This window comes from Cucurbita maxima, unplaced genomic scaffold, assembly GCF_002738345.1.
Source record: "Cucurbita maxima cultivar Rimu unplaced genomic scaffold, Cmax_1.0 Cma_Scf00025, whole genome shotgun sequence".
Lineage (NCBI taxonomy): Eukaryota > Viridiplantae > Streptophyta > Magnoliopsida > Cucurbitales > Cucurbitaceae > Cucurbita > Cucurbita maxima.
The window spans coordinates 762,974-781,085 of record NW_019272041.1 but is presented as its reverse complement, the minus strand read 5'-3'; the positions used below and the strand labels follow the sequence as shown (position 1 = coordinate 781,085).

General features: G+C 34.7%; 1 protein-coding gene across 1 annotated transcript; it reads right to left on the bottom strand.

Moving 5' to 3' along the window:
- Positions 1–3,580: 3,580 nt before the first annotated feature.
- On the bottom strand, positions 3,581–6,053 carry LOC111498415. The gene is made up of 5 exons (XM_023149659.1): positions 5,361–6,053; positions 5,057–5,155; positions 4,811–4,855; positions 4,241–4,378; positions 3,581–4,111 (listed from the first exon to the last, which is right to left on the bottom strand). Exons 1-5 carry the CDS (start codon positions 5,958–5,960, stop codon positions 3,773–3,775), a joined length of 1,221 nt encoding a protein of 406 aa, XP_023005427.1. The 5' UTR covers positions 5,961–6,053; the 3' UTR covers positions 3,581–3,772.
- Positions 6,054–18,112: the final 12,059 nt, after the last annotated feature.

The window sequence follows — 18,112 nt, the reverse complement described above, 5'->3', positions numbered from 1 at the left end:
CTATAGCTTTGATGATGGAACCAAATTGATTCATGTTTTTTTATGAGAATTTATAAAAATTAAATATGAAGAAATCATGAAACGGATCGATTTTGGAAAATTGATTGCCCTAGCCGATGAAGGGCGGAGATGTTAGGCAGAGGGGCGGCCAGTGCGTCAAGCACCAGTTGAAGTGTCGCCTGGTTTTGACTCACACTCGTGAACCAACCCATGGTCGGACTCAGGAACTGAGGAGTGACATAGTTCAACACTTGCTAACTGTTGGGATTTATGCCCTAAAGCCTCGTAATTAATTATTTAGTTTTAACAATAATTTATATTATTTTATTTGTAATTTAATTGTTATCCATTATATGAAAATCCAAGGTTATTAATGTAATCTTGAACATGGTTGGCATACAAGAGGATCGTGTTCAAGTAATAACTTAAAGAGTCTATAGTATATAGATAAGGTTGGGTGTCTTATACTGATAACACTATTGATACGGCCCACTTTGTAATCGTTACAAATGATTTGATCAAAATCATTCATGTGGAGACATGTAAGTGGGTATCCTATACAATGTGTTTGTATGAGACTGGACCAAGAAATATTTAATCTCTTTTTATAAATTCGTTAATTGAGAAGATTAATATTTCACATAATGATCATATGCTACTCGATCTTAATCTTGAGTGAGTTATGAACTTTTGCCTGTGAGGATTGTCCTTTAATTTACATGAGTGAGAATGACTTTATTAGATTCAATATACCTACTATTTTGGGAGTTGACCAAATAGGGAGTTGGGAACATAATATCATGAATGGAATTCCTCCTTTCCACATAAGGAAAGTAGGTGAATTGTTCTTATTAAGTTGGTTTATGATTGGATCACAAACAAATTGTTCATTAGAGAATCAGTGGTACTTAAGGTAAAAGATGTAATTACATGGGTAAAACGAACTTTTGACCCAACTGTAATTATGAACAACTCGTGAAGGATCGACTTGCTTGTAATGATTATATTGATGAACATAACTTGTCCTACATGCATAAGAGTGCAACTCTAGGTCTATAGTGGAGTGACTTATAATCGGTAGGTTCATAAGGTCCCCTTTCTAACTCATAGTAACTCTAAAAGATTCAGTTTATTTGAAAGAAAATTTGAAGTGTTTATATTCATATTTAATATATTATATATATTAAATATAAAGGAGAAAATAAATTTAATTTGAAAAATCAAAAATTAATATTTAATAAATAGAGAAAATAGATTTAATTTGAAAGATTCACATTAATATTTAATATATTAGATATGTTACCTATAAATGGAAAAAACATATTAATTTGAAGGTTAAATTAATATTAAATATATTAAATATATTAAAAAGGAAAAATATATTTATTGTATGCTTCCCTAAATTTGATTTCGGTTTGATACAATTAAATATTAAATCAGGTAACATATTAATGTGAAGGTTAAATTAATATTTAATATATTAGATATATTAAAAAGGAAAAATATATTTATTGTATTTGATACAATTAAATATTAAATCAATTAATGTATTTTGATACATTAAATAAAAATATATTTGAAATTGGAATGAGATTCAAATTAATTAAATACATATTAGGATATCTTATAATATCTAAATATGATTTATATAAGGTATAATATCATAATATATTAAATATACAAATATATTATTTGGCAAATATTCTCTAAGAGTTCCTATAAATATGACCCTTGTGTTAAGCCAAAGATAGATCAATCTCTCTCACTTACTTTAGAGAATGAAATTGGATTTAGAGAGAATTCTCGAAATTATTTCTCAAATCCCTTTGGAATTTTTTTTCAAGAGGCTCCCACGAGCCTTGACCTTGTGTTCAAGTCATAATAAAGAAGGTTTTATGGAATGTTGAAGAACTTCTGCATGGTTGGAAGAGTTTTGCAAGCTAGAGTTTCTACTAAGGTAGAGTTCTTACTTTTCTCTTTATTGCTTTGTTTTAATTCTTAATAAAAATCAAAACGGTTCCCAATGCTTCCGCTAGGTGGATGAAGAGTTCATTCCCTTCACGAACCTATCCACTTGCGACCAAGAGATGTGTATATGTATGCTCCACATGTCATGTAGGGAGCTCACATCCCCTCTTCTAAGGCGCGTCTATGTGCGTGTGTAGGCGCATGAGTGTCACTTTTTGATCTATTCGACTGTTTATCGTTCTAATTTCGATACTGACCTTAATTTCATTTGAATTAGGACATACTAGTAAATTTTCAGGAATTTTGGAGTTTCCAACCAAAGGAAAAGCAAGCTTGAATGATACGAGTACAATTATACGCTTGATAAAAGCTTGTTTGTGAACCTTTGAGTACATTTAAGGCATATATGTTTGTAACGAGTTGTCGTGTTTGAACGTTTAATTTCCTAGTAGCATGTTTGAACTTGTTTATTTGTTAAGGAATAAGATTGGTATCTTACATGATGTTCTTAGCTAGAATAAGGTTGTAGGATACGAGTAAGAATCAAGTAGAACACATGGATTTGCATGAATCATCAAAAGGCCTTAAGAGATCGAGCCAAGTACCACGTAGCTTAAGAGTATCCCAAACTATACTATGCCTAGATTAGAATCATGAACGGAGTTAAGGTTAGTCTTCTTTCCTTATCGGTGGCATGTAGGGACTATTAAGACTAGCTAACTAACCTTAATAGTGAACTTACCTTGATTGGTAGATCTCTTCTTGTGCACCATGGGGTAGACATAGATTAGTCCTTTTAGAGTAGTGCCTTTATATCAGAATTTGGTGAACTTAGAACATGATGAGATAAACTTAGACTAGAGCTCTATGAGATATGAATGTGTCAGTATTGCACGTGGAAACAAACTAGGATACCCCAACAGGCCTCTTGTTTCATAAACTAGCCTACATGATGGGCAAGGGACCACATAGGTATCTAGTAGTTTGTATGAACGAGGAGGTGCTCTTAGTTAGTACCCCATTAGTTTCAGGGTGGACCATTTCACTCTATTTTATTACATTAACTTAACAAAAATCATGTTTTTTGATACACAATAGGACATGGATTCTATATGAACCAACAGATCATGACAAATCTTTACTACCAACATCCCTCTCGCTTGTTCTAAGTTACTATGACACTAAGTTCATATCTTTAAGCTCGATAATTGACAAGGTTCAAAGAAAATGAATTTAAAAACACGAAACAAAATTCTAATTACATACCCGATATAAATATCTTAGGACGTGATCATGATCACTAAAAAAAATTGGAGTACTATGCTATGTTTCCTCATGTTTCTCGTTCACACAGATTACAACAATACGAACTTGCTACAAAGATTTGAATTTGAATCTCAACTTCACCTTGTTAGAAGCCATTCTAAATCAAATAAAATACTATCCACAAAGAAGATACTACTTGTTTGAAATGTTCACCTTGTTCATGTGACCAAAGCAACCCCATGAGTCACGAGACCATCGTGAAGAGATATCGGCTTGTTTGAAATGACTATCTAAGTGTTTCTTAAACCGTTAAAAGTGTGGTACTAAACACTAGAAATTCGAGTAGGAATAGAAATGATTTTCTTTCCTTTTTCTTATGAGTAAGAAACTACTATAGCTTTATGAGGCATAACAAAAACTGTCCAAAATGGAATATAAGAGTGAAACAGCTAAAAGAAAAATAAGTAAACTTAAAGAAACTCAAGAACATTATGTGAAAAAGAAGTGGTATAACCAAAATATCAATCTGATTTCAAGTTCAGTCTCCATGACTCTTCTTCATTCGTTTCAACCGCAACGGAACGTGTTCTTGCAACACCGAAACATTGACATTGTTCCAAACGTCAGGCTTGGTAGGAAGTCCAGCAATTTTCTCTGCAACTTCCATGTCTTCTGGGAGAACCGAACCGAACACCGTGTACACTTTGTTCCATTCTTGGTGGTTTGCAAGACTAATGAAGAATTCGGGTCCCGAACCAACCCACGCTACCGAACCGCGCTTTATGTATGGGCAAACTTCAGGGGAAATTTTCTTAAATGGTTCCCCTTGGGTTTCCAGTGTTCCTTGAATAAGTGCAAAAGGAGGACCTAAAGGAGCCTAGTGGTTCATAGAAATTTGAATAAGAACATGGTTGTTGCACCTCATATGGATATCTAGTTCATCCTCTAAGTTATCATTTTAAAAGTGTAATGTGTGCAAAAGGAGCTACATGAAAGACATCCTTACGTTTTCTATGGGGTTTCCTTTCGAGTCCCAAGATTGGCCTCGACCCTCGGCACGGTAGAAGTGGCAACCAGCGCAATGTCGTAATTCCAACAACTCAAGAATGTAGGCAACAGAATGGGGAGCACAGTCGGGGAAGAGCTGCATAAGTTCAGAAATATGTCACAAACGCTAAGAATAGATGCTGCACGAGTGGATGAGGCAAATTTTCGCATTATAACGACATGTGAAAACGACAGGGGAGGCGTTCTAAACGCTATCAGAGTCCATAAACAGGGTATAACCAAAAACACCATCTCAGAATGCACAAAAATGTAAGTCATCATTCTTGACATTTTCAATTCAGATGCTTGATAATGTAACTTGAACAGTTATATAGGTAAGATCTTGAAGTTTCTATTGTCAAGAACATTCTGATATTCAACAGTTCGGTCATGCAATCGACGAATACGAACAGACGAAAGTTTCCTTAGAATAAGAAGCATTAAAACAAATAACGAACACGAGTCTCCTCACCCCTAAGAACACGAGTTATGAAGGTAACTAAGAGCACATACAAGCAAGGACAGTTACCTTGATATGAAGCGTGCCATGGTCGGTCTCCAACGCAACGATTCCCTAGGAAACAAACCATTGAAGACTCATCAATAGGCAAGAAGCTGAAGATATCATAACCATAGATATATATATAAAGAGTTAATGATCAAACAAATGGCCATTTCCTTCTGGAAAAGCCTACAAAATTTGGGATAGAACATTGAAAACAATACAAACAATTGTTAAAACAATCATAAACTTTATGTTTGAGAGATTTTAAACCTCTCCTCTTCCAAAGATAAGCCCAGAAGTCCAAATACTTGTTGTCCCTCCTTCCTGCCGATCAGGAGCCAATGTATCCTTCTGTTTCTTCAACCAGCACTGTTGATATAAACGTAAAATCATACATGAATTCAACAGAGCTTAAAATCTGTCATGGAAACCACAGAATTTGAAGAACAGAACTATGAAATAAAGGATCTAATCAAACCAAATACACATGTATAGAAAGTAATCTAAGAAAAAAACCTGATTAAGGCAATGATTGGAAGAAAAAAGTGAAAAACTAGACAAGATTTCAACATACTTCACCAAATTTTGAACCACATTCCGTTCGATTTCCACAATACACCCAAGTATCACACAAGCAAGGCCCATCATTGCCGTTGCACATAGCTTTACAAGCCTTACAACACAGCTCAGAGGAATTGAACTTAAATTCAGAACCCCACTTCACAGCCGGACCCCAATACTCCAAATTCTCGATTCCCCGGCAACATTCCTCGGCTCCACCTTCCAAATTTCCGGCGTCACCATCTCTAATCACTGCGAACGATTCAAGTTTCGAAGGATCGCCGCCGTTGAGTCTGAACAAAAAAGGGAGAAACGTGTACACGGCGGCGCAGGAGATGAAACTAACCAAAATTAGGATCGGTAGGGTTAAACGAGAGGCTTCTTGGTCGATTTGCTTACGACCCATCTGAGAAATGGCAAAGAATTGCCGAACCCAGATGCTACTACAGGTGACTGAGATCGGAGTAACGAATTCAGGGACAAAGGCTGGCGAGACGAGCGTTGACTGGGGAAATTTATGAGGCTTTTGCTCGGATTTCGAACATAGAATTTCCGAATTTCGAAATTTCTGTGTTATAGATGAATTACGACATTGAAATGAAGGTCGGAGCATTGGCAAAAGAGCAAAATGGAGGAGATCCTAGTCAACGATTACAACAAAGCCGAGCTGAATTGCAGTGCGGAGATGAAAACGACGTCGTTGCGGCCGGAGAACGAATTTTTTGACCTTTAAAACCTATTTTGAGTTAAATTATAAGTTTGAAGGATTACGTAAACATAGTAAATTAATTTATGTCGTTTTTTAATTTAAAAAATTATATCGTATTTTTTAACTATTAATTAAATTCTTTGTTGATTTTTTATTTAAATATTTCTTTTTATAAAATATTTTTATTTGGTTTTGAAAGCGACCTAATTTGGGTGATTAAATGAAGTGTACAAGTGGTTGAAAATTGAGCAAAAAAAGGTGTTTAGTCAACTTTTCTTTTTGTCTTTTTATTCCATTTATTGGCGATTTATATTTTATAAATTACCCATTAAATTAATATTAACTTCCTATGTGTTATTCCTTGCGTGTAGGTTGGTGGAATTAATGTTATTATTTATTTACATATGATTAAAGATTTGAAATTTTCGATCTCAATTATGGTAAAAAAATACCCACATTATTTATTTTGTTAAAATAATAATTTCGGTTTTATTCCGCTCTAATGTACTTTCAAATGCCTAGTTTTAGTCTTTGTAGTTCGAGAAAAAAAAATCTTAAAATTAAGGTAAAATTATAAGTTTAGTCTTTAATATTCCAAGAATTTCTCTATTTACGACCAAATTTATAAAATTATTTGAAGCACAGATTTGCATCGCGGACTCTTAAATTTTTTCTTAAACAAAATAAAGGGTTAAAATGACACAACAAATAGGAACCATTGGAGGCTCTGGTTCCTTAGGATTGACTCTCTACCGCTCTTGCTCCAAATTTGCTCTTATATTCGAACAACTCATAGTTTATTGAGATATAATATTTAGATTATATATTATTTATAGAATATATCTTAGATATTATATTCTAATATTATTTATTTATTATTTTTTATTTTCTTTGTTTGTATGCATTTCCTAGCGTGTATTATATTTAAAGGATATCAATATCAATATCAATGAGAATAAACACCTTCCCAATTCTATTTTTATTTCTCATTCTTAAAATGGTATCAGAGCACCATCTTAGTATTCTTAAATATCAAAATTTTTCCTATGGCGGAATCAGCTAAATCCAGTTTCAAAATTTCGGATGTTGATTTAGCACATCCTTATCATATTCATCACTCTGATCAGTCAGGATATTCACTTGTTCCAATCAAATTAAATGAAACAAATTATCAATCCGTGAGTAAATCAGTTATGCATGCTCTTATTGCCAAAAAGAAAATTGGCTTCATTGAAGAACCGTCTCAAGATGCAAATTCAATTGAATTTGAACTATGGAATCACTGCAACAGTATGATACTATCTTGATTAACTCATTCAGTTGAAGCAGATATCGCTGAGGGTATTACTCACGCCAAGTCAGCTCATCAAGTGTGGGTTGATCTTCACAATCAATTCTCACAAAAGAATGCTCCAGCAATTTTTTAGATACAAAAGTTTATAACAATGATGTCACATGGAACCATGACACTGTCAGTATATTTCACCAAGCTCAAAGCACTATGGGATGAATTGGAAGCATACCACACACCATTTACCTATAATCAACGTCAAATACATGTTGATCAACGCGAAGAAGACAAGTTGATGCAACTACTCATGGGACTCAATGAGTCTTATAAAACGGTGAGATCTAACATATTGATGATGACTCCATTACCTAATGTTGTGAGGCAAACCTATTCATTACTTGTACAAGAAGAGATGCAGCGTCAGGTAACTTCTGAACCTACTAAAAATTTTTCGATTGCATCAGCAGTGTAGAAGAAAACAACATATTCAAAATTCACCAAGGATAAATCATGTGAACACTGAATAAAAGTGGTCATACAATTGATGAGTGTCGATCCATTAAGTTTCAATGTAAATTTTGTGATAGAAGAAGACATACAGAAGATCGATGTCAATAGAAAAATAATTCTAGAAGAACAGTACAAATCAATCAACGCAACAATTGAGGATATCGATCATCTGCAAATATGATCGATGTTTCTCAGTTGAATACAAAAAAACAGTCACCTAGTACCATCCCAAATTTTTCTTCTGAGCAATTACAATAGATTGTACAAGCCTTATCTGCACTCAATCATTATCCTTTTGGTAATTCTGATAATAACATCAATGTTGCAGGTTTGTTTCCAGTATCTGCATTATCTATTAACTCTACGAGTTCTAATCCATGGATTCTCGATAGTGGAGCTATATATCATATAGTATCCAAAGCTTCTGTTATGATTGACCCAAAGGCTACCACCATATCTACAATAAATTTTCCTAATGAAGGGACAACACATGTGTCACATACCGACAATGTTTCTTTTAATCAGAGATCACTCAGGCCAAGACCGTAAAAATGATTGAACAAGGTAAAGCATATTCAATCCTGTCCCTGATTTCACCTATTCTATTGGTCTCTTTTCGATCTTAAATTAAACAATGTTTTATGTGTGCCTTCATTCAATCTAAACTTAATGTCCATCAGCAAACTTATCAATGACTTGAAATGTTATGTGAACTTTTATCCTGATTCTTGTGTTATGCAGGACTTGGCTACGGGTAAGATGATTGGCTCGGGTAAACAATTCGGAGGTCTCTATCATATTTCTTCATCTCCAATCAAATCTTCAGCAAATCAAGTATCTCAGTCATCTTAATAATGCTACTCTTTCTCATAATTGTAGTATTTTCCTATTAGCAAAACAAACTAGGTTGTTTTTTCCAAAAAGATCAATAAAAACTCATTCTGCCTTTGACCGGTTACATTATGATGTTTGGGGACCACATAAAATTTCAACCCATTATGGTTTGCGTTTTTTTCTCACTATTGTTGTTGTTGATGATTTAATTCGATGTACTTGGGTTTTTCTTATGCAACACAAATCAGAATTACACCATTTGTTAGTAAACTTTGTTAAATTCGTTCAAACTCAATTTCATACTACTATCAAGATAGTTAGATCAGACAATGAGACTGAGTTCCTATCTTTGCAACCATTTTTTACTTCTTGTGGCATTGAATTTCAACGCACTTATGTATATACTCTACAACAAAATGAAGTCGTAGAACGTAAGCATTGTCATATTCTAAATTTAGCTTGGTCTTTTCTTTTTCTGGTTCTACTTAATTTTTGGGGAGAATGCATTTTAACTGTGGTTTATCTTATAAATAGAACACCATCACCATTGTTATCTAACAAACATCATTTGAAACACTCTACAAATGACCACCTACATTTCACCATCTTAAAGTTTTTGGTTGTAAGTGTTTAGAGTATATATTATTTATGGAATATATCTTAGATATTATATCTTAATATTCTTTATTTATGATTTGATTTACGGTATATTTTACTTTATTTTCAATATTTAATTATTTTATATTTTTCTCATTTGTACGCATTAGTTGCTAGCCTGTGGCGGGCCTGTCATGTGGTACCTAAAATTCTTAGTATTATGGTAGGCTTAAGGTTTGGGTTGTGCTTTCTTGGCATGGTTCTTCTTCTTCTTAGCGTGTCATCTTAGGTTCTATCTTTTAAGAATTTTTTCTTCAAGACTTAAGCACAACCAAAGCATAGATTATAACGTGTAAGCTCTAACCCAACATGTGAGTCATAGCATATAAACTTTCATAATCATGTGGTTCCTCATATTATCATTATTTGACCAAATGTAACATATCGGGTCACTTGGAGTTTATGAAAACCATATATTCTTATATTAGGAATAATTTCATCATTTTTCCTTTAAATTTCTCATTTTTCCTTTAAATCTCTCCCCGTTAATGATTTCAGCTTTTGGAAAGAGACTCTTCTGAGTGGCCAATGAATCACTGATCAAAGAGCCAATATTGGAAAGATGCTTGGTTTCTACTCTAAATATGTCCTAATGCCTTTGAAATCTTGCATAACACCCTTAATATCATAAATGAGTCCCTTGTAAAGTTTCATATCATTTGAAATTCTTTATGATTTTTAAAATATGTTAAAGTTCTAATAAAGGTAATTTAGTCATTTACCACCCGAGTCTTGGTAGGCCCTAAACAAGCTCCAATTGTCTTGAAACCTTTCATAGTCACTTACGTAAAAAAATTCATTTAGGTCTTGAAATGAGTGACTTACATGGTAACGGGTAAAAGAATTTTGGTCATTTTACACCTATCTTTTAGTTTATTCTCTTGACTTAATTTATAATCACTCAATTTCATAGGTAACCATATTATGTCATATTTAATCACTCAATTTCATAGGTAACCATATTATGTCATATTAGGCATTCTATTAAATTTTCATGAGGGGCAAAAAGTGGGTTATTCTAAAGATTCTTGAGCTAAACATTATGTTTTAGTACTTAAACCTTCCACATTCTTTTAAATCTTAGTTATCTTAAGCTACTAGTTCAATTCCAAGTGATTTCTATGAAAATACCAAAATGGCTACTTACCTCATTGAGTGACATTCGAGATCTTTGTTCTCGAGCTTTTTTTTATTCGAATTGCTCCAAATATTTGTAAGCAGAACCCTAAGGGAGTCTTTTAGAAAGCAAAAGGAATGATTCTACAAAGAGGTTAATTTCATTGAACTAGCTACGTCATCATCTTCAACCTTCAGTCGGGAAAGATGACGAATTTTTGTGGCTCGATAACTCTGAAAAGAATTCCTCCACAGTCTTGTACGTTGCATTTGTGGCCCCGATCACTTCATGAAAATTATAGAGGACGTCTTAAGGAAGAAAATGGGACCAACTCGTAGCTTCTCATGGTCCGTGACCTAAATATTGATCGCTTGTGGATGTATATAATAAAATGATGTAAAATTGACAAGAATAAGTGCAAGTATACACTATTACAAGTAGCAAGTAATAAGTAAATTATCGATTCCACAGGAACCTATCGTTTTGGTTAATTTTATCGCTGAAAATTAGTGAGTTTTTCAGTAACATTCGAATGGAGTGTTGGAGATTTTAACTATTTAAACAAAACTAAAATAGAGTGTCCTTGTTGAAAATCAACTATAATGAGGAAAGTTCGGCTAAGAGAGATTAAATAGATAAGTTGTTGAATTTTGTGGTAGATTTTAGTTACTTTTAATAGGTTCTCAAGCCGACTTTGGAGGGTCATGAATGGTGATTATTTTCATAATAGTTGTAATTTCTATTAACAAGGCTATAGGAGGAGAATTATTCCTAACCCTTCTATTACCTTTCAAGTCTCCTTGCTATGGAACTAGAGTATTAAAGAGGATTTCATTGCTCCCTCTCTTCTCCCGAATAAGAGAACAACTATCGAATAAGAGAAAAACTATGTATGTGAAGTAGCTAATTAAACATACATGTAAATCATTAACAACAACTCTTTAATAAACTAAAATCATACCGTCAACATACTTAAACTATATAAAACTCTCTCGCCTCCCCTGTTAAGTTTAGCTCTCCATACAATCTGAATTAAACAGAGGAATTCGCATCTTCATCATGTAAAATTGATGGAATAAGGAAAGAAAATAAGGAAATAGAGAGTTATCTCGGTTTGTTGTCGTTCGTCAAGGGAAGTTCCCTTCTCTTGAGCTCTCACGTCCACCTCTTTACCCTAATCAATCATTGTTGGTCTCCTTTTCCTTCTGCTGTCAACAACTGCTGGATTAGGGTTTTCTTCTTCTTCTTTGGTTTCACAGCCGTTCACTGGCTGCTGCTGTGTAATTCGATTTTTCTCCCAAAAAGTGTATCCCTTCCTCTTGGTCTTCCTTTTCCTTTTATATTGAGCATGGGTTCCCCTTTAGGACTAAAAAGGAATAAGTTGTGCACATAGGATGTTCCTCATTGGGTAATCAAAGACCCACTTGGACTGCTGCTGATGTGGATTTAAAATTTCCATATCATCCCCCTTTATTTCCAGATTTGCTACTCCCTCATGGTTGAGCATAAATGTCTGAAATTTTACTACATAACTCAATTAAATGTACACTTAAGATCGATTTATGCCAAATCATATTTTTTTTTCTTTCATGTTGGACTACAATAAATGATTTCATGTTCACTAAGTAGAATAAATAGGGTAAATAATAAGAAAATAGGGAATAAGAGTGTCATATTAAATACAAAAAGACTTGATATGACTCTACTTTTAAACAATTATCAATTATTCACCATCAAAATATCTCTAGAAGTCATTTTGCTAGTTGGATTAAACCCATTTCCTCTCTCTAATGATTGAGGAGTTTCAACTCGGGATAGACACCAAGCCAACATCTCCCTTGAAGGAGGGAGACCGAGACAAACCTCTAAAGCAACACATGTTTACTCACAAGTATCATCTAGAGGGATGAAAAGAAGGGTCGATTAGAAGCATCGACCACGATTATTCCAAGATGGAGAAAAAGTCCTGATCAAGTTGAGGTCAAAGTAACAAGAATAAAAAGCTTGTGTAAAAATTCTATGTGTCAGTCAAAGTTATCCACAAGGTCGAGAAGGCATCATATAGAATCCAATTTCTCCCATGGATGTGGACTAGCCCTGTTGTTCACGTCAATAACGTAAAACGTTACTAACTGACCAAGAAGACACCAAATACAAGGAAACGACATGACATCATGCAAAGAAGAAGAACTTTCCAGCAAAAAAAAGTAGGAGAGACTTTGACAAAGAAGACTATAAAAACTCAGCGACTCAACGAATCGAGAATTGATTTTCAATAGTTCTTAGCAGATTGGAAGAAAATCCTCAATACCGAGATCAGTTGGAAGCGTTTCGTTAGTCCTAAAGTCAGGCTTACCCTACATCATTGAGTACGTTAAGACTCGGTTGATAGAGACGTCAACCAATTGAATAAGGGAGGATGTCACGATCATGCTTGTCCAAGGCATGATGTATGTGACCGCAAGATAGATGTCCCGGTCATGCTTGTCTAGGACATGTTGTCCATGGCTACACACCCGTTCCAAACCACTTGCTTTCATGTTAGATGATAGACCTTAACTATTATTGTTGTGTCAATATGGGGGTGTACAACGGTTCACCAAAATCATGTCTACATCCGCGATGGCTAAAATGTCTCAAAATGTTACTATAAGGGGATATGACTAGTAGTCACTTATTCCCACTCGGGTTATCTTCTATCAAAGTAGTTGTTGTTGTCTAGTCGTGTGATGTCCCACATTGGTTGGGGAGGAGAACAAATCACCATTTATAAGGGTGTGAAAACATTCCCATAGCAGATGCGTTTTAAAGCCTTGAGGGAAAGCCCAAAAAGAAAAGCCCAAGGAGGACAATATCTGCTAGCGGTGGATCTGGGTCGTTACAAATGGTATCAGAGCCAAGTTACCGGACGATGTGCCGGCCTTCTCGCTATTCTCCGAATGGGGGTAGACACGAGGCGGTGTGCCAGTAAGAACGCTGGGCCCCAAAGGAGGTGGATTTGGGAGTGGTCCCATATCAATTAGAGGAAGGAAAGAGTGCCAGCGAGGACGCTGGGCCCCAAAGGGGGGTGGATTGTGATGTCCGTTGGGGAGGAGAACAAATCACCATTTATAAGGGTGTGGAAACCTTCCCCTTGTAGACGCTTTTTATAAAGCCCAAAGAGATGGCAGGATTTGGGTTTTTAGCTTATAACGTTTCTTTCTTTTAAATTTTTTTCAATGTCTTTCTTAGCTCATATTTTCTAAAAATTTTCTCTCAAGCGTGACATGAGGCTCAAGCATATGTCGAAGTTGTCCATGATGTTTGAATTTCTCACGGCTAATTTGTTCGCTGAGTTATAACAAGTTTCACACAATCATCGTCCCGCTACTGCAAGACCAGTGATTTATTGAGGAGTTGTGCCATTAACTATCATAGGATCATGGTGTGTTGGTAGCACGTTTAACTATAGAATATTAGATTGCGTGTTTGATTCATGTTGGGTTTAAGTTACTATTGGATAATTTTAATGTTATATTATAAACTAGGTTGGATTTTATTAATATTGCTACTACTTAAGCAATTTGGGTGGTGTGGAGTAGTGTGTGAGATTAGAAGTGCTTACAAAAGCTGGTGTGGAGTAGTGTATGATAGTGTATGAGATAAGAAGTGCTTACTTAAGCAATTCGTTGGTGTGGCGATCAGAAGTGCTTACTTAAGCAATCGGTGGTGTGGAGATCAAAAGTGCTTACTTGAGCAATCCGGTGGTGTGGAGTAGTGTGTGAGAACCACCTGCCTAAGATCTGTGATGTACTAAGGAGTCGATCATAGGATCAACAATTTGGTGGTGTGGACTAGTGTGTGAATTCCACCTGCGCAAGATCTGTGATGTACTGAGGAGGCGATTAGGATCCATGACGTAATGATACAGTGTCTGACTCCAAATCAGAAGGTTGCGGCAATCCGGTGGTATGGAGTAGTGAGTGAATTCCACTTGCACAAGATCTATGATGTACTGAGGAGCCGATCAGGATCCATGGTGTAATGAATGATAGCGTGTCTGACTCAAGATCAAAAGGTTGCGTGTTCGATTCATGTTGAGTTTAATTTACTACTTCATAATTTTAATCTTATATTATAAACTAGGTTCAATTCCGGTGGTGTGGAGTTCTGAGGAGTCGTTCCATTAAATATCATGGAATCCATGGCGAAATGGTCACACGTCTCACTCCATATCAGAAGGCTGTGTCCAATTTGTGATGTATTGAGGAGCTGTACCATTAAATATCATTGGATACATAGAGTAATGGTAGCACGTCTAACTCCAGATTTGAAGGTTGCATGTTTTATTCACATTGGGTTTAAATTTACTATTAGATAATTTTAATCTTATATTATAAACTCAATTGAATTCCATTAATATTGCTACTACTAAAGTAACTAAAGCTCGGTGGTGTGGAGTAGTGTGTGAATTACACCCACAAGATCTGTGATGTACTGAGGAGCTGTTCCATTACATATCATGGGATTCGATGGTGTGGAGTAGTATGTGAATTACACCCACAAGATTTGTGATGTACTGAGGAGCTATTCCATTACATATCATGGGATCCATAGCGCAATGGTAGCGCTTCTAAATCCAGATTAGAAGGATGCGTGTTTGATTCATGTTGGGTTCAATTTACTATTGGATAGTTTTAAGGAGCAGTGTGTGAATGACATTTGCAAGATCTGTGTTGTATTGAGGAGCCGTCCCCTTAAATATCTTGGGATCCATGGCAAAATGGTAGCACGTCTAACTTCAGATCAAAAGGTTGCGTGTTCAATTCACACTGGGTTCAATATACAATTTGACAATTTTAATCTTATATTATAAACGATGTGGAGTAGTGTGTGAATGAAAGTTGCAAGATCTGTGTTGTATTGAGGAGCCGTCCCATTAAGTCTGACTCCAAATCAGAAGGTTGCGTGTTTGATTCACGTTGGATTAAATGTACTATTTCACAAGATCGGTGTTATATATTGAGGAGCCGTCCCGGTAGTGCGTCTAACTCCAGATCAGAAGGTTGTGGTGTGTTCAATTCATGTTGGGTTTAATATATTAGTTAGATCAGAAGGTTGTGGTGTGTTCAATTCATGTTGGGTTTAATATATTATTTGAAAGTTTTAATCTTATATTATAAATGATGTGGAATCGTGTGTGAATGACAGTTGCAAAATCTGTGTTGTATTACTGAGGAGCCGTCCCCTTAAATATCATGGGATCCATGTCCATGGCGCAATAGTAGCACGTCTAATTCTCTAGATCAGAAGGTAGGTTGCGTGTTCGATTCACGTTGGGTTCAATGTTATTGTTTCACAATTTTAATCTTATATTATAAACATGTGTGTGAATGAAAGTTACAAGATCTGTGTTGTATATTGAGGAGCTGTCTCATTAAACATCCTAGGATCTATGGCACAGTGGTAGCGCGTTTGATGTCAAATTAGAAGGTTGCATGTTCAATTCACGTTGAGTTCAACTGTGTGTGAATGACATTTGTAATGAGGAGCACGCGTCTCTAGAAGACAGTTGCAAGATTTGTGTTGTATTGAAGAGCCGTATGTGGAACACTGTGTGAATGACAGTTGCAAGATCTGTGTTATTCTGAGGAGTCGTCCTCTTAAATATCATGGGATCTATGGCTGCAATGGCAGCGGACCAAATTAGAAGAAGGTTGCGAATTCATGTGGGTTCAATATACTACTTGACAATTTTGACAATTTTGATGTTATATTATAAACGATGTGGAATAGGTGTGTGAATGACAGTTGCAAGATCTGTGTTGTATTAAGGAGCCATCCTCTTAAATATCATGGGATTCATGGTGCAATAGTAGTGCATTTAACTCCAGATCAGAAGGTTGTGTGTTCGATTCATGTTGGGTTCAATTATACTACTGGACAATTTTAATGTTATATTATATACGATGTGAAGCAGTGTGTGAATGAAAGTTTGTGTTGTGTATATTAAGGAGTGTGTGAATAAGTTTGTGTTGTGTATATTAAGGAGTGTGTGAATAAGTTTGTGTTGTGTATATTAAGGAGTGTGTGAATGTTCGATTCACGGAATAGTGCGCGTGAATGACAGTTGCGAGAGATATGTGTTGATGAGCCATATTGAGGAGTCGTCCTCTTAAATATCAAGGGATCCATGGTGCAATGGTAGCATTTGACTCCAGATGAAAAGGTTGCGTATTGATTCATGTTGGGTTCAATATACTACTTGACAATTTTAATGTTGTTATATTATATACGATGTGGAGCCGTGTGTGAATGAAACTTTTCAATTATTGAAACCTTATATTTTTTTTTTTTTTTTGAAGCATAATCTGAACCAGTTTTTTCTAAATCAACTTTAAATAATTTATCATAAGAAGATTCAAGAATTACCTCGTTTTCTTCATCTTCTTTGTTACCTTCAGTCAACTTCATCCTCTTTATCAATATGAGGCATGAAGTAAAAATTTGCTACTTTTTCATCACTATTTGCATCTATTTTATTATAAGCTAACATGCTAATTTTTGTTTCTATAGATACTCTGATCATTACTTCGGATACAATAAAAATAAAAGACCATTTATAGCCCCAACATTAAAAGAACATTTTTTTATATTATTTCGTCAAATTCATTTTTTAATTTGAGCTCTTCAATAATTATTAATAATTTTTATTGGAAGGTAAGAGCCTCTACGTTCAACCATAATTGGTAATCAATTGATTGCATAAGGAGTTCTAGAGGTTGATTGTCTTTCACAAAAACCGTTTTTAACACGTAGATTTGCCATAATCTCTCAAAATAAAGTTTATGTAAAAAGCCTATAAGAGCAACGTGCTCTGATAGTTGGATTGATATGGCAACCTTAGAGGGGTGAATAAAGTTTCAACTATCCTTTTTAATTAAATTATTTGTACCAATTACAAAGTGAGTCATATTAATAGTGTTACCAAGTTAAGATACCTAACTTTATCCATACACTATGGACCATTTAGATTATTACTTAACATCATCTTCTTCTATGTCAATCACATACTATCGAGGGTTTCACTAATAACTTTGATTTTTTTATACAATGGATAACATTAAAATTATTACTAAAAATAAATAATTAATGACGAGAAGTTGAGAGCATAAATTCCAACTGTGTGTTTCAGTAATTCGCCACCAAAGTCATCGAAAAGATGGTAATCTATGCTATCCTACCGGGAAGACCTCATTTTTTATTATCTAGTTTCCCTCTAAAAATTAAAGTGTTATTTTGAACCATTATAGATAGTGCGTGGTTTTCTTAAACGGAGCACCGATCTATAGATTGAGCATTCAATGTCCCATCGTGTCGATTAAGGTTGAGCTCGACGATTCTAATCTATGAGAGGTGAGTAATAATACCTCAAATTTTGATAATGATATATATCTATTTATTTGTTTATTTACGTGTATATTAAATTATTAGTAAGCAAATTAACAAAAATTGAAATGATGGTTAAAAATTGCACATTTAATTCAGTAGAAGTACAATTTAATAAAATTAAAGTTTAGGATTAAAATTTTGAATATTTTCCTAATGATAATATATACTTTTTGAAAATAATTGAAAACAGTGGGTTTTGTTTGGAACGAAATCAAG

Excerpts from the sequence above, each read along its gene's own strand:
- LOC111498415 (XM_023149659.1), bottom strand. The coding sequence starts at position 5,960 with ATGCTCCGACCTTCATTTCAATGTCGTAATTCATCTATAACACAGAAA. Across the intron at positions 4,856-5,056 it reads TTATCTTTGGAAGAGGAGAG|GGAATCGTTGCGTTGGAGAC; the intron begins GTTTAAAATCTC and ends TTTGTTTCCTAG. Across the intron at positions 4,379-4,810 it reads ATGGCACGCTTCATATCAAG|CTCTTCCCCGACTGTGCTCC; the intron begins GTAACTGTCCTT and ends GAACTTATGCAG.